The sequence below is a fragment of the Hemiscyllium ocellatum genome, chromosome 8 (genome assembly GCF_020745735.1).
Source record: "Hemiscyllium ocellatum isolate sHemOce1 chromosome 8, sHemOce1.pat.X.cur, whole genome shotgun sequence".
Classification (NCBI taxonomy): domain Eukaryota; kingdom Metazoa; phylum Chordata; class Chondrichthyes; order Orectolobiformes; family Hemiscylliidae; genus Hemiscyllium; species Hemiscyllium ocellatum.
Genome location: NC_083408.1, coordinates 99,178,254 through 99,202,724, shown reverse-complemented (window position 1 = coordinate 99,202,724; position 24,471 = coordinate 99,178,254). Strand labels below are relative to the sequence as shown.

The following is a 24,471-nucleotide window of genomic DNA, read 5'->3' as shown; positions in this document are numbered from 1 at the left end:
GAGAAGATGGGTGTGAGAGAAGTGTGAGAGGAGAGGTGTGTGTGAGCGAGGAGAATTGTGTGAAAGACGTGTGTGTGTGAGAAAGGAGAGATGTGTGAGAGGGAAGAGGTGTGTGTGAGAGGAGAGCTGTGAAGGGAGAGGTGTGTGTGAGAGGGGAGAAGTGTGAGAGATAAGAGGGGTGTGAGAGGGGAGAGGTGTGAGAGATGAGAGGTGTTTGTGAGAGATAGGTGTGTGTGAGAGGTGAGAGTGAGGGGAGAAGTGTGAGAGATAAGAGGTGTGTGTGTGAGAGGGGAGACGTGTGTGAGAGGAGAGAGGTGTATGAGGAGAGAGGTGCGTGAGAGGAGAGAGGTGTATGTGTGTGAAGAGAGGAGGTGTGTCAGGAGGTGTGTGTGTATGTGAGAGAGAGAGAGACACACACACACTACCAAGCAAGTGTCTCGGCTCTTTGCTTGGGGAAAGTGGGCGAGAAGGAGGAAGCCTTTATGTTTATTTTAATTCCCTCCCTCTCCCGACAATGTGATGCCTTTGCCAGTAGTAGCCCCCATTGAGCTGGCGGCTAATTCAACATCGGGGCTTTGACGTTCAAGTTCGCGGGCGCGTCACGTCCGCACTTGAACTTGACAGTGTGTGTGTGTGTGTGGTGTCTGTGTGAGAGAGAGTGTGTGAGAGAGTGTGTGTGAGAGAGAGAGGGAGTGTGTGTGTGTGAGAGGGAGAGAGAGAGAGTGTGATCCTGTTGTGTGAGAGTGAGTGTGAGTGTCAGAGTGCCTGTCTCTGTGAGTGAGTGTCTCTGTGTGTGTGTGTGTGTGAGAGTGTGTGTACACTAGCAGCTCTCTCTCTCTCTCTGCCCCCTCTCTCTCTCTCTCTCTCTCCCTCCCTCCCTCCCTCTCACTGACGGCCGTCCCACAATCCATCTCCATCCGCCATCTTTGCATTATTTCCAATTTATTTTCTGTCAGGGGCTCTGATGAAGATATTTTTCTCTGGAGTCTCCGGCTTTCCGCTCCAGATGTGACCGACTATGTCTCGCCGCAAGCAAGGCAACCCTCAGCATTTAAGTAAAAGGGAATTTTCGCGTAAGTAACCATTCAGAGAGAGACAGAATGATAACAATTATTATAATAATGATGGTTATAATAAATAAAACAGCCCTCTTCTTTTTATTCCCCTCAGAATTTGTATTTTTTTTCCAAAAAATATAAATTTCCGAACCCACTATAAATTGTTTGAATAGCTCAGGCTGTTTTTGCTTGCGTGTGTGTTGTCTGTTTTTCTCTATTTTATCCCCTCCCCTTCCACTCTGTTTTCTTTTTTAAACTAATGTTTGAGGTGGATTGCACAGGAGGATGACAACAAAACACTGAGACTTTTAAAAAATTCTGGCGGAGTTGTTTCTCCCACCCCTCCCCAGATCCCCGTGCTTTCTTTATTTCTTGTTGGGTTGAAGATCGGTCTGTGGAAATTCGTAGCTCGCTATAAGTTTGATTTATATTATTTCCCCCCCTCCCTCCTCTCTCTCTCTCTCTCTCTCCCTCCCCAGCACAACCTCCAGAAAAAAAAGGAGGAAAATAAATTTTGAAAAGCCCTCCTTCCCGTGCGTGTACAGTTTTGCATTGCAGTTTTTCTTTCGCAACGAGGGGCATCGCTTGGATTTATTTTTTTTTTGCAAACGTTTTGTTTTAATATTGGGGGAAAGTTGCAAAATGAGACTTTTATTTTACGCTCTTCGGTTTGCAGATCTCTCTCTCTCTCTCTCTGGCTTTTCCTTTTTTTTTGCAAACATTTTTTTTGCGCGTAATTTAATTTTTGTTTGAGTTGCCGGACACCCCCCCCCCCCCACCTCCTCCTCCTCCTCCTTTCCTCCCCCCTTTGCAACCACTTACTTAGTTCTACCAAGAGTGTGCCTCTTTAGGGAAGGTGGGGGGGGGGGGGGAAGAGGAATGGAGGGTGGGGGGGGCGGTGAAAGGAAAGGAGAGGAGCTGGGGAAAGAAAGAGGGGCGAAAAGAAAAGGAGAGGTTTAAGAAAAAAGTTTGTGCAATAGTGCGTTGGAGTGCTTTCTCTGCATTGATGATTGCACGGGTGTCTGTTCTTGCATGTTTTTGGGTGTTTGGGGTGAATTTTGTGTGTGTGTAACATCGGGGAGAGTGTTTGAAAAGTTGCGAGTGGCGCGTGGAGCGGAGCTGCCCAGCGCGAGGCGGCGGATCACAACGTTCCAAACGTGGCCAAATAAGGAGAAAGTCGGAATATTTATGTCCCTTATTTCTGCTAAAAATTTAAATAAATATATTCTTTCCTTGCCCCCCCACCCGCTCTCTCTTCCCCTCCTCCTCCCGACCTTCCCCGAAATAAAAAAAAGCACTAAATGCACTCCGCTGCTTGCGATGTTAGGAAAATAAAACCCCCTTCTCTTTTATTTTTTGCAAATCAGGTGTCAGTCGCTGCTCCTTTTTTTATAAAAAATAATTTTATATATATTTATATATGCTGAGTTGGGCAGCATTTTTGTTTTGTCTGAAATTCTCGGGGATATTATTTTGCTTTCCACCCCTTCTCCCTCTCTCACACACACATACACACACAGAGTCAGTCTTGCAAATTAATATATTTGCAATGGGATCTTTGCAATAAGGTGTGTGTTTTTTTTCGTGTGTGAAGAAATAATGTTATTTTTTCTCCGGTTGTTGCGTCGCGTGTCCGTGCAAAGGTCGGAATATCATTTTCTTTTTCGATGGAGATCGGTTCCATTTTTCTCGCGAAAAAAAGGTAAATGCATGTTTAGTCTGGCTGGGGTTCTTGGAGGGGGTCGGCTGCATTGGGATATTGGGCGTAAAAAGGGAACACTTTGAGCAGAAATAACAAAATGCTGGGGTGTATTAGGTGTATATGTGTGGGGAATAAATCCGACCCTTTTGTTTTATCATTTAAAACGTGTCTGCATGTCAGACTGGATGCACGTTGCCGTCTTTATGGGGTTTAAAGCGCACTTTTTGGTTTGAGAGATCCTGCAACTCACTGAAAAGGTAAATGCATATGAGACATTTTGCCGTTCTTTATTCTTTGACAGCCGTAATAGTGTTGGGGGGAGGGGGGTGTGTGGAAGAGATTAAAATAAAAGTGTAACGATTTAGTTTCATTCTGAAAACGATTCTGCCCCTGACCCATTGCATGCATTTTAAAAATTAAATTAACTGACGGGAAATCGGAATGCCTCTTGCCACACACGTTCTCTTTAGGTTGCATTTATTTTAATGCACATTTCCGAGGAGCTTATTTGCTTTCATTCTGTACTCGCGCTTCTCACCCCCAGCTCCCCCCCGCCCGCCCGCCCGCCCCCAAAAAAATCGTGCTCTCCTCTCGTTTGTCCATCCCGGTTCGGGGATAGGATGAGGAAACTCGCGCTCTGCTCTATACCTTTCACACAGTCACAGAGAATGAATACCACGCTCCGATGCAATTCCGACCCCCCCCCCCCCCCCCGCCCAGCTTCTTTTTGCACCGTATGATGGAAACAGCACTGGCCGCTTTTTAATGCCACTTTCTCACTCGATCCGAACAACTTGCCATCCACCAGTTTTCCCCATTGTATAAATCGTCTCCCTAAACAGTAGCTTGGGGTGGGGGTGGTAGTCGATGCATTTCTGTGTGATGGTGTGTGTGTTTGTGGGGGGAGGGGGGGTTTGGGGGGGGGGAGTCTGTGCAGAGAGAGGTGAAAGAATTTCATATGCAATTGGTGTATTTTGCTTTGCATGTGTTTCGACTTTGCTATCGAAATTTCTGCAATGTTTAGTGCAGTGCTGCAAAGTCTGGCTGCGGGCAGGTTATTGAGCGAGCTGCAGAGACGGAGGAGGGTTAGACATTGAACTTGGGCTTGTGCTGGGTCTGAGTTAGACTCCTTTTGGCTGCCTTTGTGTTTGAATAAAGGGTTGATGAAAGGAGAGGAGGGGGGTGGGGTCGGGGCAGAGAGTGTGTGCTTGAAATTCCCATTGCCAGCCGATCGAGGTTGCTTTGCACTGAACGTCAGAGGCTGTTGTGCCTCGGAAGCACACTGTGCAAAAGGAACATTTATTTTTGTTAGAAAAAAGAGAAAAACCTTGCAAACGCATTGACGATATTGAGTCTTATTGAGATAGTTATAATTGTAATAAACTTTGTCCAGGGTTCCAACTTAAAGCGCGTGGGTCCCGCGCTGCTGAGCGGCGGTAACGCACTGTCGTCGCAAGGGGGCGCTCCAAGTCAACTCATCAATGCCTTAAGAGCCAGGAAACCTGTTCTAGTGACCAGTAGCAGTCCCATTTACCTGTATCACTGTCAGGCATACATAATACACACAACCCTGCTAAATATAAAGCATTTTCTGCAGCATTCCACCGTTGCAATTCCTTCAGTGCGATATAATCTCTTTTTTTGTTGTTTGTTGAGGAAGAATATGTCATATCTTTGCTCCATTTCCAAAATCTCGCTCTGTCTTTGCATCAACTTCTAGTACAACGCAATCAGAATCAGTTTGGTGAAACCAAAATGCCGTGTTGATCTTCAGAGGAACTTAAACCACTTCATATACGGGTGGGAGGGAGATTGTAATTAAAATAATAAAGCAAAACATCCAAAAGCAATTTGATATTGGTCGTATTTGAATTAATTCAAATGCTGCACAGCACCGCGTAATGGAAATACAAAGTGTGCATCCCTTTTTTTTCAAAGAAATGTGTGTTTGTTTGGCTGGGGAGAAAAAAGTATTTGGGGCATACCTTCTAAAAATATTCAGAATGCTGCAGTGATGAGTTTTGATTTTAATTAAAGGTGGGTAATCTGAGTGAGAGAGAGCTGTGTTTGTACGCATTAAATACATCAGATTTTAACTATCAGTTCGATGTTGTGAAGCAGGCATTTTAGACAAAATGAGATTGTGTTTGTTTTATTGTGGAGTTCCTTCTAGCTAGCCCAGGCTAGCGAGAAGAGAGAGAGAGAGAGAAAGAGAGCATTCGACTTTAAGGGAATGCTTTCGAGCTTCCACCCTTCATTGTTTTTGTGCTCATAAAACCCAGGAATAAAACAAAAAGTGCCTTAAGCAAGTTATTTAGAAATAAATTAAAGCAGAGGGGATACACTTCAGCAGTTGTACACACGTCAATGAGTAGGTTAGATGAATATCATCATTTTCTTGCTAAAGTGACAGCAGATGTGGGAATTGATTAATGATAGAGCAATCACTGCAAGTCTATTTGCCTTTTCTGAGTCTTCATATATTAAATATTTCAGATTTTATTTTGTACATCAAATGCAGATTTTTTTTGGTTGCTCGGAGAGTTGTTGGGTCACAATTGCATTGTCTGCTGTTGTGTACAAAAATCATTTGCTGTTCATTTTGACTTATAATTTTGTAGGGTTTGGTTTTTGGAAAATAAATAAGATTGTTCTGTCCGTACACATCTATCTGTACACTCTAGTTTGTTGGGATCAGTTTTGCTGCTGATTAATATTCCTCGAGAACCTGTTAAGGGTTTTCAAATAACGCAAAAAAAATTGTATCACTGAAATAATGAGGCATCTTGTAATCCTGTGACAGAGCAAGTTGTTAAACTTTGAGCGACTGTCTGTGGAGAGCAGTAAAATGTTACGTGCTTGTCGGTACAATAGCCGGGGAGCTGAGAGGAGGCAGATGAATCAGAACATTCCTATTCATGCTTTGTCTTCCCAATCTCTTTCTCTCTTTCCCCTTCTCCCTCTTTGTTATTCCTGCTTGCTCAGTGCACCCATAAATGTAGAAAACTGTCCACAAAATTTTCGGTGTGATGTTCCTCCTCAGCTGTGCGACTTGATGAAGTGACTCGTCCGATTTATTTACATGGGCGCAAAAAATAAAATTGGTGGATGTTTTAAAAATAGCTCAGTGACAGCCGTTAACATCAGCTCAACAAAAGGGCCCTCCAAACCACGGGTTGTGACGTTTTCATATTAAAAATGCACTTCTCTGCATTAAGTTTTTTTTTGTTTTGATTGGGAAGGAAAATTTATTCTGACTGATTACTCTACCACCTTTCTTGCTCAGTACAGTATAACTCTGTATTTGTTGTCAGTAATTCTCACAGACCTGTAATGCAGCTCTTAGGTGGGGAGGCATTAGGAAGAGACTCGGCCAATATGCCCCCTCACCCTGTGAAAAGAATACTCAATCTTGGGTCTAGTGATTGACTCTCATATTCAATACAATGCGAATAAACCCCCAAGCCAAGATATCAATAAATGTGAAATTAATCTGAATTGGGCAGGGTATCAGTGTGGAGTTTATCTAGATTTATGATAGTCCAGGGTCTTTGTGTTAGAAAAGATCATTTATTTAGTTTCTTTCAGGGAGAGTATAATATCTTCTGTATGATATCCTGTGACATGTTCTACTGACTGCTGTGTGTAAGGTGCAATTTTCCATTTTTAACAAATGAAAGAAAATGCTTCTCTAGCTCCAATTTCGGGCTATTTCCATACTGTCATGGCTTCGTTTTCACGACTGAAAATAAAAAAAATGTTCTGTTTGCATGGGGGGGTTGGGGGTGGGGGGGTGGTGGTGAAGGGGGATTTTGGCCAATAAGAGTCTAGAAATTGTATCCATGAGATCTTTAATTTTGTATGCAAACTTATAAATGGGGATGGTGTTATACTACAATGAATTCCTAGCTAAAAGCAGGCTCTCCTTTTTTTTTGTCTCTCTCTTTTTCTCTTTTCCCTCTGTGTGTATGTGTGTGTGTGTGTGCGCGTGTTCCTGCGTGAAGCAGAGGCTGACCATGTGGAGACGGCGAGCACGGACGAAGAGGACACGGTCATGGCGGGGCCGGGCAGCGGCGTTGGCAGCGGAGACCACGACCTGCTGACCTGCGGGCAGTGCCAGGCGCACTTCCCGCTGGCCGATATCCTCGTCTTCATCGAGCACAAGAGGAAGCGGTGCAGCGGCGCAGGCATCTGCTTCGAGAAACCAGTGGATAAATCTAGCCCCTCTCCCCCACACCCGGAGCCCAGGAGAGTGTCTGAGCCCGTCGAGATCGGCATCCAAGTCACGCCTGAGGAGGACGACCGGCTGCTAACGCCTACGAAAGGAATTTGCCCGAAGCAGGAGAATCTTGCAGGAGGTAATGCGTCTGGTACCTCTCTGTGTACAGATAATTGCTTTGTTTTTGTTACTCATTATGGATTAATAAGTGGGTATGGTCACAATCATAGATCCCCTCTCTCTTACTGCATCTTTCCAGGTACATTTAGCATTTTGCCTTAAACTTTCATTGGCTAACCCCAGGTGTTCCTCTTTTCCAGATTGCTAGACAGGTTTTAATAACATGCAGGGGAAAAGGAAACCCTGTGTCTTACTGTGCAAGTTGCTTTCCTATGCTATTACCTATACTGTATATAGCATGCATCGCGAGAGTTGTAACACACAGACACACATACAGGCACTCTCCCTCTCTCTCTCTCTCTAACTCTATAAATAGTTAGGAGGAGGTACAGTTGGCCCTCAGTTTATTTTTAATTTAAGCATTTTTAGAGGATACTGTTTTTAAATATAATTTCATTGCTGTCTTTACAGAGAGGGCTCCTGGGGTGTGTACACGTTTTTGCATGTAACTCCTGCAGAACAGATCACCTTAACTGTTCACCATGTCGAGTGCATTTAAGGAAATGGGTTTTCTAAGTCAGTCAGTGATGACATGTGACACTTGGTGCTTTTAATGGTGAATAGGGTGTTAGATATGTGTGGTGTTTTATATGTATGTCTGTGTGTGTATGTATTGTCAATGCTCCTTCTTGCTCACTGCCATTTGGGGTCCAGTTGTATAGAAGGGAAGAAGAATCCATGAGTTGCACTCAGAATGGAAAGGGAAGGGTTGACACTGTTGGCTAAAAATATAAACTGGGATTTCAACTCTTGCCTCTTCCCCTGACCCTTTACCTAGAGAAAGCTTTGTCCAACCTGGAGTGAGAACTTAACTGTACCTAGCACAAGGGTGGTGATATAGAAATGGAACATAGGCCTGACGCTGAATCATTGCCTTTCTGTGTTTTTTTTTCAAATCAGTTTTGAAATCTCCAAGTCTCTCTGTTAAGCTCTGTTGTGCTATGGAGTGATGATTATGTTGCTAGACTGGAAATCTGCATTTAGACCATAAGATCAAACGCTACTTGTGACAAGCTGTGAAGATGGATTTGATGAATAACGGGTGTTTATTGGAGAATCTCGGTGGAGGGGATGGGTGATGTAGTTAATGGAGTAAAAACAGACCTGCCCTGGTTTGATGTTTGGACTGACCAAGGAAAGGTGATGGTTAAACTGTAAGCTCCATCTTAGATATGCTCTGTACAAAGTCTGTGAGCTGCCCCATTGCCAGCAACGGAAGTAGAATTTGGGAGTGGATGAGTTGGTGACCAGCTTGAGGTTAACAGGCCCTTGTGATCAAGCCTGCTTTGCTTTTCTTGAGTCGCAGTTGCTTATACGTACACCAGAACATAAACTGGTGTCAGAATTCTGTGTTAGCTCATCAGTTAGCTTGCTTGTAAAAGTGAACCGCAGAAGATATGCCACTTCCAAGGGGGGCAATGTGGACTTTTCTACTCTTCATTCAGAATCTCCCATAAGAGGATACCATTTCCATTTAAAACAAAAGACTTTTGATGATCTTTTAAAAGCTTTTTTAAGCATAATGAGTATTATCATCAGTGCGGACATTGTTTCAGGACGGTAAAACCTCCTTTGTTGGAAGATTTTAAAAAGTTTAGTGTAAATAGGAATGTTGTGGAATTTTGTTTCTTTCAAAGATTACAGCACGTTGTATGAAGGGGAATGAAAGGTGGTTTATTCAGGTGATTGGGGAATGGTTGAGATTTGAAAGAGTAAGTCTGTTTGTGGCTAGACGTTTCCAAGCAATCAGGAGTCAGGTATTTGTGTTGTTTATTTCCTTCAGTACGATTCACAAACTTCTTTGGTGCTTCTCGGGGCCTGAAAACACAAAATCCATGAATAGGGTGACTTTAGCTTGTGCTGTCTTTGACTCTTTCTAATCATCAACATTTTCCTTCAGCCTCTCACACACACAAACATATACATATCACTGCGTTCATCACCACCTCCCTCATTCAGAGATATGTGCATAAATGCACTGTTCAGATATTCAGATTTTGTCTTTTGCCTTGCTTGCTCCCTCTCTCGCAAACACCCACTCTACCGTTTGTGTGTTTTCCCTCCACCCATCCGCACCACTATGTTGTGCTCATATGACCATGTCTCTTCTCCCTCTCTTTCTGTCTTCCACTCGCTCAGACATGCAGATGCATATCCTTGCCTTCTCTGCTTGCTGTTACATTCTCACTCTTTCTCCCAGAGTCACTATTTCACTCACAATGTCTCCCCCGACAATCCCTAAGAAGCTGCTTAGTTAAGTTTGTTGAGTTAAATTTTATTAAGTTTAAAAGAAGGAGTGGGACACCAGGCAGATCTGATGTTCATGGTTAAGGGGCTTATCCAGAGATCCCAAAGTTACAATGAAAACAGAAAGGTCTTCTCTGCTTTCCTTTTTTTGATGCCTTTGGCAATTGGAGCACTTGCAAGTCCCAGTGTTTTGTTTGTGAGTGTTTGCCTTAGACTCACAATATGTCCTTTTTTAAAAACAAAAAGAAAATGACAACATAGATGAGAAACTAGCATTTTTTTAATGAAAATTCTCAAGTTTTCCACAAATTGAAATTTGCGCAAAAATGCTTAGCTTTCTTTTATTAAAAACAATATCGTGTTCATGCTTGAGACAGAAAAATCAGATAATCCTGGCAGCCAATCCCATGGCTTTCACAAAGTGGATGGAATTATCTGATGGTTACTAGTCTTTAAAAATGAAATAAGTGACTGAGTTCCACATGATGAAGTGCTATTGTGCTCTAATTATTGTCATGCTGCTGTTATTTCTGTCATTCCTTCCTCACCAACTCCACCCCAAAACAAAAGAAATCTTTCTTGAATTGGTTCCCACAATTTGTCATTGCCTTGGATTATTGCCCCTGGGAGAGAAACTGAAGAACTTTTTGATTATCACATATTGGACTGCATCCTAATATCTAGGTATCTCCCTTTGTAAACTGTGAGCTGTTTAGCAGGTAGAAATTCAGGTGGGGATGAGAGTTGTCAGTACTGCAAGGGTGCACTTTGCCGAAGGAAAGTCATCTTGTCTGTTTTAAAATACAGTCTGAAATTGAATGTCAGGTACCATTTGGCGCTCAGCATTTCTTTGCGTCTTATTTGTTTACAGTAAGGTTGGGAAAAATATTTCTACAGAACTTTGGAAATATATCTGTGGAAATGTGCCAGCACCTGCCGTGTGATACTCTCTTTTATAATTTGATTTGACTTGCAGTGTTTATGTTGTGCTTCCTTACACCTCACTCACTGATGGGCCTTCCTACACTGCACTAGGATTGTACTTTAACAAACGGAATAAAACTGTGGGCTCTAGAGATCTCTGTTCCTGGGTGTGCTGTTTCCTGCAAATATCTATGCACAGGCACGTGTACAAATGTATTCTCTCTCTCTCTCTCTTTCTCTCTCTCTCTCTCCCCCCCCCCCTTTGTCTCTGTCTCTGTCTCTCTCTCTCTTGCACACACACTTACACTTACGTATATTTATTGTCACACATACGCGCTCACATCTTTATGCTCCTTCGTGCTTACACCCAAATCTATGTCCATGGACATTCCGCACACATGTGCTTGGATGTGCTTTTTTTCACTCACACATATGCACTCATTTACAAACTCTTGAAGCTACATACTGTTACACACACCCACACCCCTGTGTAAAGGCATATTCCGAAACATGCTAACATACGGATGCTCTGTCTCCCACATGCATTCAGAAACATGCTCCCAGTACACATGTATAGCATGCGCGCATGCTCACAAATCGAGTCTTTCATGCAATCTTACAATTTGTAAACTGTGCTTACTTTGGAGTCTTTACCTGGCACATACCAGAAACAAGTGATTTATGCCATTTATCTTTGCAATTTACATTTCAGAACTGAATATAAAACTTGGCCAAGTTGAGCCCCAGATGTGTCTTAACAGCCAGAGCTCTGCTTCCACAGTTACTGCTGATATCCGGAACCCCTTGGTTGTATTATGGCTCTGCAGCTTAGTCCCACCAGCCAGTGTAGTGGAACGTAGCCAGTTGAGTAAGCTTCGCTTGAATTCCAGAATTCCCAATATAAAAGTCTATTTATACATCATGGCCCTGCTATATACATGCGGAGACAAAAAAACGGTGAAATGGGAGACTTTTTTTTTGAAGGGGACATGGGAAAGAAAAAAATGCTCTGTCTTTCTATCTGTCTGTCTCATTTTCCCTGACTCTGCATGTTTCTCTGTCTGTGTCTGTATCTCTGTGCCAGGCTTTGGTTTTCTTTTCTCTGTGTTTGTGCCTGTTGATGTCTCTGTTTGTCTGTATCGCTGTGCATTTCTCTATCTCCATTTTCTGCTGATTAAGCGTATCTCTTTTTTCTGCTCTATTTTTTCCTTCCCTCCTTATTCTGTCTCTTTCTAACTCTTTTTCTGTCTGTCTCCCTCCTTGGTTTTATGTCCCTCGTTTCTTTATTTCTCTCCCTTTCACAGAGGTAGTCATTGTCAGAGTAAGCTTTTCGTCAGCTTCCTTCAGCATCAGGAGAGAGTGGAGAGAATGGATGGGTGAACAACCACATGAGACATTGTAAAATGTTTGCTGTGAGAAACGCTTAATGACGGAGTTTGCTGGTACTTGGTGGATTGGACAGCGTTTTCTTTTGAGCTCCGTTCATGTGACTTTTGAAACACAATAGGAGAAACGGCAGACAGTATTACTCAATTTCCCCCATCCCACTGCGTGGCTTTCTTTTCTCATCAGAAATGAACTGCCTTCCCCTCCAGCTACCTCCCTTTTGCAAACTCAGTGACTATTCCCTGTGGAAAGGTTCCACCAATTTTCTACTTCGCTGACATGGCTTTCTGCATGCATGAAGCTTGGCATGTCAGCACTGGTAGGGCGTTTCAACTGTGCAAGGCATTGTGAGGCCGAAGAACTGCTCTGACTTGATTATCACGCCAGACATGTACTTTGCAGTGTTGGGGATGGGAGGGTGCTGGGTCTCTCAGAGGATCACTAGATGGTGGGTGTTGAAGTGGGTCCTGACTATTTACTTCCGCATCTCAGGTACTCATGCCAAATACTATAAATTTCGCCCCCCACCCCCATTCCGTATTGCACCAGACAATGCAAATTTTTATACCCCTTCAAGTTGTTATTGCTCAGCTACTTCCCAATGTATTGCCAACAGTGTGAACAGGGAAGAAAAACCTTCCCTCCAGTTTGCAGTAAGATGTCTGGGGGTGAGTGGGAGCTCTGGGAGTGGAGAGAGTGGGCAGTTGAGCGGAAGTTGCTTCGGTGCTCAAACATGACACTGTCGAATGTAACAAATAGCACTTTTGGGTTTGTTGCCCTCTGATTAAAATTTAGTCTCCTCCATCTCCCAAAAGCCAACTCTTCTAGTCCAGTGTAGCGTCTGCTGAATCAAACCTCCTATCATGTCCACAATGAACCACCTGAGGTGAATGAGAAAGTGTTGTCTAAGACTGGGCAAGGAAAAACATTGTAAAGCTTTCTACAACTGCCTGTTGCTGGGCATTGGATTTGCCCCCCCTTTGTATTTCAGTTGTGTGTCAGAGAGTGCATCGTTAATCTATTTTCCTTATGGTTTACCCTTGAGCTCTGGCTGCATTCTTGTTTTGCCCCTACGTTTGGTTGCTAGTTTACAGTGTAGTCAGCACATTTCTCCGTTTTCTGCATTTTGTCTGTTTCCTTTCTGGGATGATCCATGTTTGCTGCATTGCAGTTCCCGCTGTCGTTGAAAGGGCAGTAGGGATCTGCTCATTATTTAGAGTTTGGGGAGGTTCAGTGGTTAGAGGGATAAGAGAAGTCCAAAGCTGGCAAGTGTTTGTGTGGACGGGTGCGTGGTCCAAAGGTGGCAGCCCTAACCTGTGAGACGGTGTTTCAGACTGAGGAACACTGTTGCCTCTGCAAGTGCTGGCAGAAGGCAGCTCGGCTCAGCAGGCCTCACTCTTGCTGGTGAGTCAGATGACTTCGAATCCCATTCTAAAAACTTGAGCAAATTATTTAAATACGGCCTTCAGTACAAAGGAACTGTGTGCCATCTTTCTCTCAAGCTGGTAAAATGAGATTCTGCTTGAGTGGTTATAAAATGTCCCTTACTACAATGCAAGAAGAGCAGGGACATTCTCCTGGCATGCTGGCTAGTATTTATTCCTTAGCTGATACTCAATTATCCACTAGTTTGTCTCCGATCTGTCTGTGGGACCAAGCTATGTGTAACTTTATGCTGTGTATACGTTTGTAGTAACACTGGCTACCCTTTTAAAAGTGGTTGATTGATTGGCTGTGAAACTGTTTGGTACAGCTTGTTCACATACACGGTGCTATATAAATGAATTTTCCTAATCTGGATCATGCTGTCTTAGTGCCTCAAAGAGCTTGCTATTGACTGCACTGTTTTAAACTAAAGGGTAACTACTAGCCTCTGGTTTTCCCATTGAACCTTTATTCTTTTATTCCTTCCCACCTCCAAGTTTTAATTGGATCCAGTGATGTAGACACTCTGGACAGTAGGAAGCAGACACGTTCTGAAACCTCTTGGTATTTATTGTATTGGTTTGTATTTCCATTGAATGTAAGGTAGTGTCAGTCAGTGTGGGATAAACTGTTTCACACATCACCTTTTAACTTAACCCTGAAGCAAGGCATGTGGATTGCTGCAGTACTGAATGCTTGACTTCCAGCATTAACATCTGTTTACTAGGAAGCTCCAATTCCCAAAATTAACAGAAACTGTGCCAGACTTGTCCATGGTTTGTTTCCGGTTAAGATCAGATATTTAAAAATAAAATCAGTTTCCATTCTTTCCTCCCCCAACTCTGCCAAAAAGTGTTGACACACATTTGTCTAAGTCTAAAGCAATTTACATAACAGGTCTTGGATTAATGGTTGATGGGTTTGATCACATCCTATTGAAAGCCCCCCAACAATACAGGTTCAATCATTAGTGGCAGGAGATTGTGAAAAGTATAAATTCGCCACAGTCCCAGAGGAGCATGGGGCTGCTCTCACATGAGAGATGACTGGAGGTGGTTTAACATGAGGGTCAACATGCCTTAAATGAGGGGTGGGAGGAGAGGTTGGGAAGGAGAGTCCTTCGTGGTGACCTCCATGATTAGTGGAAAGTATAAGCTGCAGCTGTCCTGCTCCTGATGGTTAACAGCTATGTTGTTGTACTTGTATGTCCATCAGGGTGAGGATTGTTTTTTATCTATATCACTCTCACCCTCTCTGTCTGCACAGCACAATGTGGCTACTTGCTAGTGGTAGTTACCAATTGGTGGGGAAATGTTGGCACAACGATAATGTTCCCAATGCCATCTCTGGGACTGGGCTGGTGCTGTGTGGGCATATGGTCAAATTACTCCCAAGGCATCTGCTAGATTTTCAAATTGACTAATACATTTGGAATGTAAAAGCTAGTGTCCATAAGGTTGACTCTGATGGCCTCATTGATCAGAGGCCAGCTGGTTCAATAATGGCTTCCTTTCAGGGGACCAAACCTGCCGTGATTACCGAGTTGGCCTGCACCTGACTGTAGAATCCCTGCCACTCCTCCTGCAATGTGACTCACTCCAGACTGCCCTCAGTTCAAGGACAGTTAGGGATGGGCAATAAGTACTGGCTTTGCCAAAGGTAACCACCTCCTGTGAAAGAATGAAAAAAATTGAATCCTGACAAGAATCTGATTGCAGGGAGGGGTTCAGATCTTTCTTGATTTCACATACAGTTACAGTTTTGTCTGTGTGTTTTACCATGTCTGCTAAATTGGTAAAGGGTTCTCAAAACGTGCTGGGAACATTACCCGCAAGAAGCCTGATCCTGTTACGTTTGGGATTTGTGTTTACTTTTGCTTCCTTGCTCCCTGCTTTCATCCATGGCATCCCTGTCTTTCTGATGGGAATACTGAAGACTTGGTTTCATGTTGAATGACACAGGGCTGAGATGGTTTATACATGCATTCCACATCCAAGAAGCAGATTTTTCACAAAGGGTTTATGGGTCAAATGAACAGGGGAGGAGGAGAGAGCAGTAATTGAACAACAAATTGGGAGACATGTTTAATACAGTTGTATGGGATGTCACCAGAGCCTTATTCCTGATGAAGGGCTGATGCTCGAAACGTTGAGTCTCCTGCACCTCAGATGCTGCCTGACCTGCTGTGCTTTTCCAGCACCACGCTCTTGGATTGTGATATCCCACAATGTGTGCTTTGTCACGCAGTTGTAACCTGGCTGATCTTTGCACAGAGGTCACTAGGTTTGTCAGATAACCCTGTGATTGCGGGGTAACTGGAGAGCTGGAAGAGAGGAGCTCAGTTGCCTTGAGGTGGCATTGATGCCCTGCGAGGCGTGCCCCAGGTTTGTGGACCTGCCCATCTTGAGCCACCTTTTGACTTAAAACAGATATTTGTGGGGGGAATCAGTTCCAACCTTTGAGCCTAAATATATGAAAGTCGAATGTGGAGCTCATTGTACTTGTATGGTTATGAAGGGGCTGTAGCTTTTTCTTTTCTGATTTGAAGGCAGGCTGTAGTAAATACGAATACTACACTGGATGAGCTTCAGTGTTTACTTACTTATTAAGGCTAGCTTTTGTTCAACGGTGTTTGTTCCTTCAGAACCTGGTAGACAGCAATGATGGGTGCCTTTGTTTTAATGACACAGGTTGTTGGTGTTGCTTCCATTCCCTGGCAACATTTTAACTTCCTGTGGCAATGATTTTAAAGAGAAAAAAAACCTCTCCCTGCCCCCTTGCTGCCTGCTATTGTCCAACTGGCAACAGTCTGCGTCCATGCCTGGCACTGATTCAAAGTCTTTCACAGTTAGGTTTTCAGTATCTTTTTTTTTGTTTTTAAATAAAAACACACACACACACACACACACCGTAAGCTGTGAGGCGCCAATTCAGTTGCAGAACTCGGCCGGCGGAGAATCAATGCAAGTACTGAACGCACAGTGGCAATGCAGCTCCGCTGTTTGCCGCTTGGAATGGGAGCAATTCGCCGGACCCTTGTGTGTTTTTTCTTAGCAAAAAAAAAGCAGGTTTGAGTTGGTGCAGCACCTTTCCCAACCTTCTTGTATTGCAGTCACTCGTGTGAGAAAGGGCCCTGAGAAAGAGTCCTGCCTGAAATGGCGACTCCCCTGCTGCTCAGATGCTGCCTGATCTGCTGTGCTTTTTCTAGTACCGCACTCTATCTATTCTGACTCTCCAGCATCTGCAGTCCTCACTATTTCCTAGTCATGACTGTAGTAATGTAGGGAATGTGACAGCCACTTTGCATACAGCATGTGTCCGCAAAACGACAGTGAAATAAAGGATGGCTTTTTTTTTAGGGATGTTGGTAAAGAGATAAATATTGCCTGCTGTTCTTTGACATTGCTTTAGCTGTAATTGCATATACTGCTGGGTGAACAATGCATAGTTCTAAGTAGGCCAGGGAGTGGGGTTTATTGAGTGTTGGGTTCGCTCATTGTCAAGAGCACTGTCTGAAAGTTCTTAAAATGTGAGGGATGTGGCCTGGGTTGGAAGGTGAAGCTTCTTAATCCAAGCAGTTGTGGTCATGCCTGACTGGTACATTTCTCTCTGTGTTTATGAATGTCACTCAAGTGAGCAATCTCTGGTCAGCTTTCTTTTCTCTCGCTTCCTAGCTCGGGGACGCAGGGACCATATACAGTGGCAGGCTGCCACTTTGCTAACTAGGCATAGACGAGGGCTGGGACGTTATTGGTCTGTGCTGCTGAGTGAATTGCAAACCGTGGCAGACCATTCCACACACCCACCACTCTGTGTAAAGAACCACCCTCTGACATCTCCTCTAAACCTTCCTTGAGTCATCATAAAATTAGGCCCCCTTGTGATAGCCGTTTCTGTCCTGGGAAAAAGTCTTTGACTATTCACTCTATCTATGCCTCTCATAATCTTGTACACCTCTATCAAGACAACTCTCATCCTTCTTTGTTCCAGTGAGAAAAGCTCTAGCTCCCTCAATCTTTATGCATAAGAAATGCCCTCCAGTCCAGGCAGCATCCTGGTAAATCTCCTCTACACCCTCTCTAAAGCTTCCACATCTTTCCTCAAATGAGGCGAGCAGAACTGAACACAAGATTCCAGGTGTAGTGTAACCAGGACTGTATAGAGCTGCAGCAAAACCTCGTGATTCTTAAACTCAGTCCCCCTGCTAATGAAAGCCAACCCACCATATGCCTTCTTAACAACCCTACCAAATTGTTTGGCACATTTGAGGAATCTATGGACATGGACCCCAAGATTCCTCTGTTCCTCAACACTGCCAAGAATCCTGCCTTTAATTCTGCAATCTGCAATCAAATTCAATCTTCCAAAGTGAATCACTTCACACTTTTCCAGGTTGAAATCCATCTGCCACTTATCAGTCCAGCTCTGCATCCTGTCAATGTCTCGTTGCAACCTACAACAGCCCTCCACACTATCCACCACTCTACCAACTTTTGTGTCATCAGCAAACTTACTAACCCACCCTTCCACTTCCTCATCCAAGTCATTTATAAAAATCTCAAAGAGCAGAGGTCCCAGAACATCTCAGTGGAACACCACTAGTCACCAGGCTCTAGGTTGAATACTTTCCATCCACTACCACCCTCTGTCTTCTATGGTTCTGTATCCAGCCAGCCAGATTTCCCTGTACCCCATACCTCCTTACTTTCTGAATGAGCTTACCATGGGGAACCTTTTCAAATGCCTTGCTAAGATCCATGCACACCACATCCACTGTTTTACAATATGTTTTGTCATATCCTCAAAGAATTCAATAAGACGTGTGAGGCATGACCTGCCCCATCACAAAGCCATGCTGACTATCTCTACTCAGCTATGGTTTTCCAAGTAATCATACATCTTGTCTCTCAGAATCCTCTCCAATAATTTGTCAGTCGCAGATGTAAGACTGTCTGTTCTGTAATTCCCAGGATTATCCCTGGGGAAGGGTAAAATGAGGGAATTTTCACCATCATACCCTTACCTGGGCCTCTGGCTGACCAGCATGGGAACAGTAATGGTGAATTCAGCGAAGTCTTTCAGAAAGGACCAATTAAAGTATCCCTTGATGAAGGATGGGAAGTTATGTAAAATCTTTAGGCCCCAGTTGGTGTAGTGTTGACTTCTTGATGATGAAGGAAGGAAAATTTGCAGGCATGGCAAAAAAGAGCACATGAGCAAGATGAGGGGGAGTGGGCCGAATGATGTGCTGAAGAATCACAGAAGCAAGTTGGCAAGCTTAGTCAAGTGTTGAGGGTTTATACCATGAAAGAAGATGCTACTGACCATACGCTGCAGTAATTGGTGTTAGTCTGGAACCATTGTCTCTCCATTACATCATGAGCAAGAAGACTTTGGTCTTTATTACCGTTGAGAGTGTTACTTGTAATATATAGTCTTTCGAGACTGAAGTCTCATCAGGAGATGCTTTTAAGTTGTGATACAAAAGAGCACTTCATACCACATTCCTTAAACAGACTTGAATTTTTTTGAAGAGGGTAGCAGTGTTGAACATGTGTTGTCCTGTACCCTGTAGATCTTTCTCCTTCTATTTCTGATTGTGCATTGTCACATCTCAGCCAGGAACTGTTTAATCTTTAATATGGAAAGTTATTTCCTTCCTTCCTTCCTTTACAAACCCCATGGTCTTTAACACCTGCTAGCTGCTGCTTGAACACATATTTGTTTGTTTTTCTCCCTCTCAGTCTCTCTGTCTGGTTGTCCTAATAACCCTTTCCTTCTTTCCTGTCTGCTGTCACATGGCCGGTGGTGCTGTCTTCCCATCTCACCCCTCTTATTCTTATTTGTCATGGACAGTTGTAATTAATATTGCCACTTCTTCCCCAGACGTAACACCAGAAGCATTTTGTAACTTGTCAAATTTGCCATGTTCGACAGTCTGTCCTTGTTCAGAAGAATTGGAGTAAATTCAACATTTCTGTTGAGTTTTAAATGTCCCAGACTTGCACCTTATGCTTTTATCATGTGACTGCCCTCATGAATGTGGCTAGGGCTATGTTGAAAATTCATGAACTGCCTCAGGAATGGTAATAAGTAGTGTCTCTATTTCATAAGATGCAAACACAAATGGAAACACCTTCTTCTTTTACCAGTCAAGCTTTGTCATTTAGGTGAAAGTGAGGACTGCAGATGCTGGAGATTAGAGTCCAGCTTAGAGTGGTGCTGGAAAATCACAGCAGGTCAGGCAGCATCCAAGGTGCAGGAAAATCGATGCAGGAATTTTGTCCGAAACGTCGATTTTCCTGCTCCTTGGATGCTGCCTCTCCAAGCTTTGTTGTTTGACATTTTCAGCCATGCTGTTCAAAACCTGGGCCACTGAGCACAAAACTAGATTGGTGGGTTATACCTCTGTAAAAAAAAATGCAGAAATGAGCTCTCTCTACAGAAGCCCTGCACTGACCCAAATTAAACGTAACCTTCTTTGGTAATTTGAGATTTTTATTTAACCATCACCAACGTTTTAGAGAGAGCTGATAATCTTCCTGACTGCAACAGCAATGGTCAAGAAATTACATTAGATTAGATTAGATTTCCTACAGTGTGGAAGCAGGCCCTTCAGCCCAACAAGTCCACTCCGAAGAGCAACCCACCCAGACCCATTTCTCTCTGACTAATGTACCTAACACAATGGGCAATTTAGCATGGCCAATTCGCCTGACCTACACATCTTTGGACTGTGGGAGGAAACCCACGCAGACACAGGGAGAATGTGCAAACTCCACACAGGCAGTCACCCGAGGCTGGAATTGAACCTTGGACCCTGGTGCTGTGAGGCAGCAGTGCTAACCACTGAGCTATAGGTTGGAGAAAAGAAAGGATTGCATTTACATGGCATCCGTCACAACCTTGGGACATCCTGTGTTGATTTCCAGCAAATTAAATACTTGTAAAATTCAAGAGAGTTGCACTTAATTTGTGCATAGTAAGCGCCTAGCAAACAGGGAGGTGATAGTGAGCAGATGATTTTGTTTTTAGTGATGTTGGTTGAGGAATAGATGTTTGCGAGGTCACTGGAGAGAAGAGCCTTGATCTTCTTTGAAATAGCCCCAGGGATTTTTTACGTCCACCTGAGAGGGAAGCTGGAGCCGCAGGACAGTACTCGACCTGAATGGCAGAACCTCTGGCAGTGTACCTCTCCTTCTGTGCTGCATTGCAGGGGTCAGCCTGGATTCTGCTGAGTGGGTCCTGAACTCTGTCTGGCTCAGATGTGAAAGGATCACCCACTGAGCTGTGGCAGTTGGTTGGCTGTGAGCTTTCAAGGTCCAGATATGTTCACCACAGTGAAAAACTGCAGATGAATAGTGGTTTAATTGTTAATTATTTGATCCATGCATACCATTAATTTTTAGACTAGCTGATCCTGGCTGTAGGATGCTGCAGTTTGCCTGAGTGTGCTCCATGAGTCTTCTTTATTGGAGGGTGGGAACTATAATCAGCAAGTGCCCTCTCTGTGGTGTACCTCAAGTGAATGTACTGAATGAGCAAGCAAAATGGAAACGTACAAAGTACTCAGCAACTTAGGCTGCTATGACAACTCTGCCACCTGGTCAGCTGAGCTGAGGTGAGGGGATGAAGGCCCACCTGGATAAGCTCTCTAAAATATTTCGACGATTCAGTTGTGATGTGCAACAGTTGGAATCTTTAAAAGGACTTTTTTTAATCTTCTTGCTTTGTCACCATTTTACAAAGGTTACAGTTGTACTTTGAACCAGTTTTGCAGGCATTGTCGACACTTATTAAAGTAAAGGCCACTGCCTAGTTTAGTTAAACACTGTTTTCAAATGGCCTCCAGCAGCAAAAAAGAGCATTACAGACCAATTAAATGTGTGCAGCCATCTTTCGAGAAACAAAACCATGCCACTCAGCACTGGCGCTCAGTGGGTTAAATCCAGCGTTGTGTGTTTTTGTCAAAAGGAAAGATACTTTGGTATGTCTGGTGTCAGGTAGAAGAGAAGTCGATCACTTTTTTTTTGTTTTTCTCTTTGTCTTTTTTTCTTTAAAGGTGTCTTGGGGTGGGTTTTATGAGCTTGTAAAGATCAGAACAGTGGCCGCTCAGCTTCCTGTGCAGGAAGTTTTTATTTCTTTCTCTCTCCCTTTGTACAGAGTTAGCTCTGAGTTTGGCTGGGAGCCAATTTACCTCCACTAAACGGAGGAGCCAGTTTGTGCACTGATTGAGAACGGGGAGGGGTGGGGGGAGTGGGGGTGGGGAGGTGCTTTTGGTGAACGCACAAGTCCAAGGGCAGAAGCGTTCCTTGCAAAACCTTTATCTGTTTGTTACTGATTAATGCGGCTGCTTGTTCGACTGGTGCTTTGTCCTCAGCCTTCAGGTTTCTGCCGTGCAAGGCTTTCTTTGTTGTGTACGGTTACATTGAGCAGAAGTACAGAGACAAGAACATTCTTCTGCTCTTTGAGTTTATGGAGTGTGTGCTGGAGGAGCAGATGCCAAAGCAGAGGAGTCACTATAGCGAGTCAGTTAGACCTGTTCTGCACAATAGCATAATGGCTTCTGTACCTCCGACACAGTGAGATGTTTGATAACTGTGGGAGGAAGGCTATTCATTTTTAAAGAAATAATGTGTTGTACTTTGGTAGGAAATTGGCTGGGCCTAGGATGATTATAGACACTCCCCTGGTTCATGGAGTCAGCCATAGAGGTGTACAGTACGGAAACAGACCCTTCGGTCCATCCTGTCCACATCGATCGCATATTCTAAATTAATCTAGTCCCATTTCCCACACATGGCCCATATCTCTCTCAACCCTGCCTATTCACTTATCCATCTGGATGCATTTTAAATGTTGCAATTGTACCAACCTCCACCACTTCCTCTGCTCATTTCCATACATTTACAACCCTCTGCAAGAAAAAGTTGCCCTTCAGGTCCCTTTTAAATCTTTTTCCCCCTCACCCTAAACCTAAGCTCTCTGGTTCTGGATTCCCCCACCCCAGGGAACATCAGTGTTCGTCATTCTGTGATTTTGTGAAAATGGAATGGAGATTAATAGATTATGTATTGTTGCTTTGCGCTGGTCTTGTTATTCTCACTGTCTTTTTCCAAATGGCTATTCGTTTGGAATGTATTGGCAGAGGTTGGGGCAGCACGGTGGCTCAGTGGTTAGCACTGCTGCCTCACAGCGCCAGGGACCCAGGTTCGATCCCAGCCTGTGTGGAGTTTGCGCATTCTCCCTGTGTCTGCTTGGGTTTCCTCCGGGTGCTCCGGTTTCCTCCCACAGTTCAAAGATGTGCAGGTCAGGTGAACTGGCCATTCTAAATTGCCCATAGTGTTAACTGCATTAGTCAGAGGGAAATGGGTCTGGGTGGTTACTCTTCGGAGGGTTGGTGTGGACTTGTAAGACCAAAGAGCCTGTTTCCACACTGCAGAGAATCTAATCTAATCTAAAACTTCACGCTGTAGGTCTTACTAGCCTGAAGCAAATGGGGATTGGGTCAGGCTGTGATACTGTAGACCCATCTCTGAGCTAGCAGACCCTTGTAATATATTAAAGGCTTGAGCAGTCTGGCAGTATGGAGATCTGTAAAGGCACATGTCTTACCGGCAGGTACCACTATGTAGCCGTGGATTATAGTGTGATTTTGAACAAGCTGTTAAATACACCAGTCTCACTTGGAGAAATATCATTCAGCAGGTGCTGAAAGGACAGGAGCTTTGGCAGTGGCAGTCCACCTGATCTGCAGTGGGAGATTTGTTCGGAAATCGGTAGGAATGTGGCAATAATGACCTTAAAAATTCATTTTAGCTAAGAAATGTTTTAAAATACTAGCTAACGCTTTTGTCATTTGACGTGGGTAGTGGCTATTTCTGGGTTAAGTGCCCAGCAGTGCCCAGGAAGGGGGATTTGAAGTCTTCATTCTAAGTGGTGAGGAAATCATGGTGAAGTTGATTAATTGTGTACTCAATCCTCATGTACATTTGACAGGTGATAGTTTCTTTTCCCTGTTTGCCTCTGCAGCCTGGAGATTTATTAAATAAAAGCCTTCAAGATTGCTTTTGAGGTTCAGGAATCATTGGAGAACTTTGCTTGATAGATTTTTTTTGTTTAGATAAGGGTATATAAGGTTGCAGAGTAAAGGCAGGCTGCTACAGTCAAGATGGAAATATGCCATGATCTACATAATGGGATAGCAGTATCAGCTGGAGGGGCTGAGCTGCCTTCTCCTTTACTATATTACAAGGATCTGCGAGCTCAGAGATGGGTCTACAATATCACAGCCTGAGTCTGCCTGTTTCCTTCTGGCCAGTAAGGAAGTGAAGTTGCCTGCGACCTCTGCCAATACATTCCAGCTTTTTCTCCTTTTACAGTCGGTCCATAAGTTCTGTTATTTGGTTTTGAATGAAAAGTAAATTCATCTATCATTATTTCCACTTAATCTCCTTCAGAAATGAGGCGTAATTTATTTAGCAGGCCAAGACAAGAGAGTTAACAATTCGAAAGCATCAATGGCCTGCTTTAACATAACGAAAATAGGCTGAAACAGCTGAGAGCGCTTTTACAATTGGCTTCCATTTCTCTTGGATCAAGAAGTGGAGGAGGGTGTCCAGATCCTTATTCCTGAGCACAATCTGGGGAATTCTTGTTGGAATTTGCACCAGGCCAGGATAGAATGAAGCATTCTGAATTCAACTCTCTATGTTAGTGCTTAAGGCAAGGTGCCAGAGGGCAGCTTTTGCATGTGGAACCAGTGTGTAAGGCACTTTGTCACTACTGCCTTACATTTTAGTACAGATATAGGGATGAGTGATTCCTGTTACTTCTTCAATAAGACGGGTATTTCCTCAACGTTTTGCTGTTCTCACCTGTGTTAGCTCAGGAGCTCCATTTGCAAATCTTATTCTGGCTAAGGTTTAAACCTCCCCATTGTACTTTTCTTTCTGATCAAGTGAATTGACAATATGGTTTTAAAATTGATGCTCGTGCATATTTAATCAGCAGATTAATGTTCCTGCTTCTCACCTTTGGAAATGCAATTTTGTGAATTGAGATAAAAGTGCAGTCAGGTTCACACCTCGTTCACTCATCATTATCCAATCAGGTTGAGCAGGTTCAGCACTTTGACTTTTCTTAAAATCTCTGCTCTTAGAACAAATACAGGACTTTTTTAAAAAGGTGCGCATTTAGGTTTCGCAGTTTGTCCACTAACCACTCAACTTGCTGGGATTATTTTCTTATTCACAAATCCACTAACCGCTCAACTTGCTGGGATTATTTTCTTATTCCCAAATCCACTAACCGCTCACCTTGCTGGGATT

General features: G+C 43.7%; 1 protein-coding gene across 4 annotated transcripts in view; it reads left to right on the top strand.

Annotated features, from left to right (window-relative positions):
* Positions 1 to 629: 629 nt before the first annotated feature.
* The window catches only part of LOC132818392 (B-cell lymphoma/leukemia 11B-like), a 172,617-nt gene continuing 148,775 nt past the window's right edge, over positions 630 to 24,471 (top strand). For 2 of the 4 annotated variants that reach the window (XM_060829374.1, XM_060829372.1), the window contains exons 1-2: positions 630 to 1,073; positions 6,765 to 7,118. In XM_060829374.1, coding sequence (XP_060685357.1) covers positions 1,019 to 1,073; positions 6,765 to 7,118 — 409 coding nt within the window. In that variant the 5' untranslated portion in view covers positions 630 to 1,018. Of the gene's footprint in view, positions 1,074 to 2,706; positions 2,761 to 6,764; positions 7,119 to 24,471 lie in introns of those variants that run through there. The other 2 variants (XM_060829373.1, XM_060829375.1) reach the window with 2 other exon arrangements.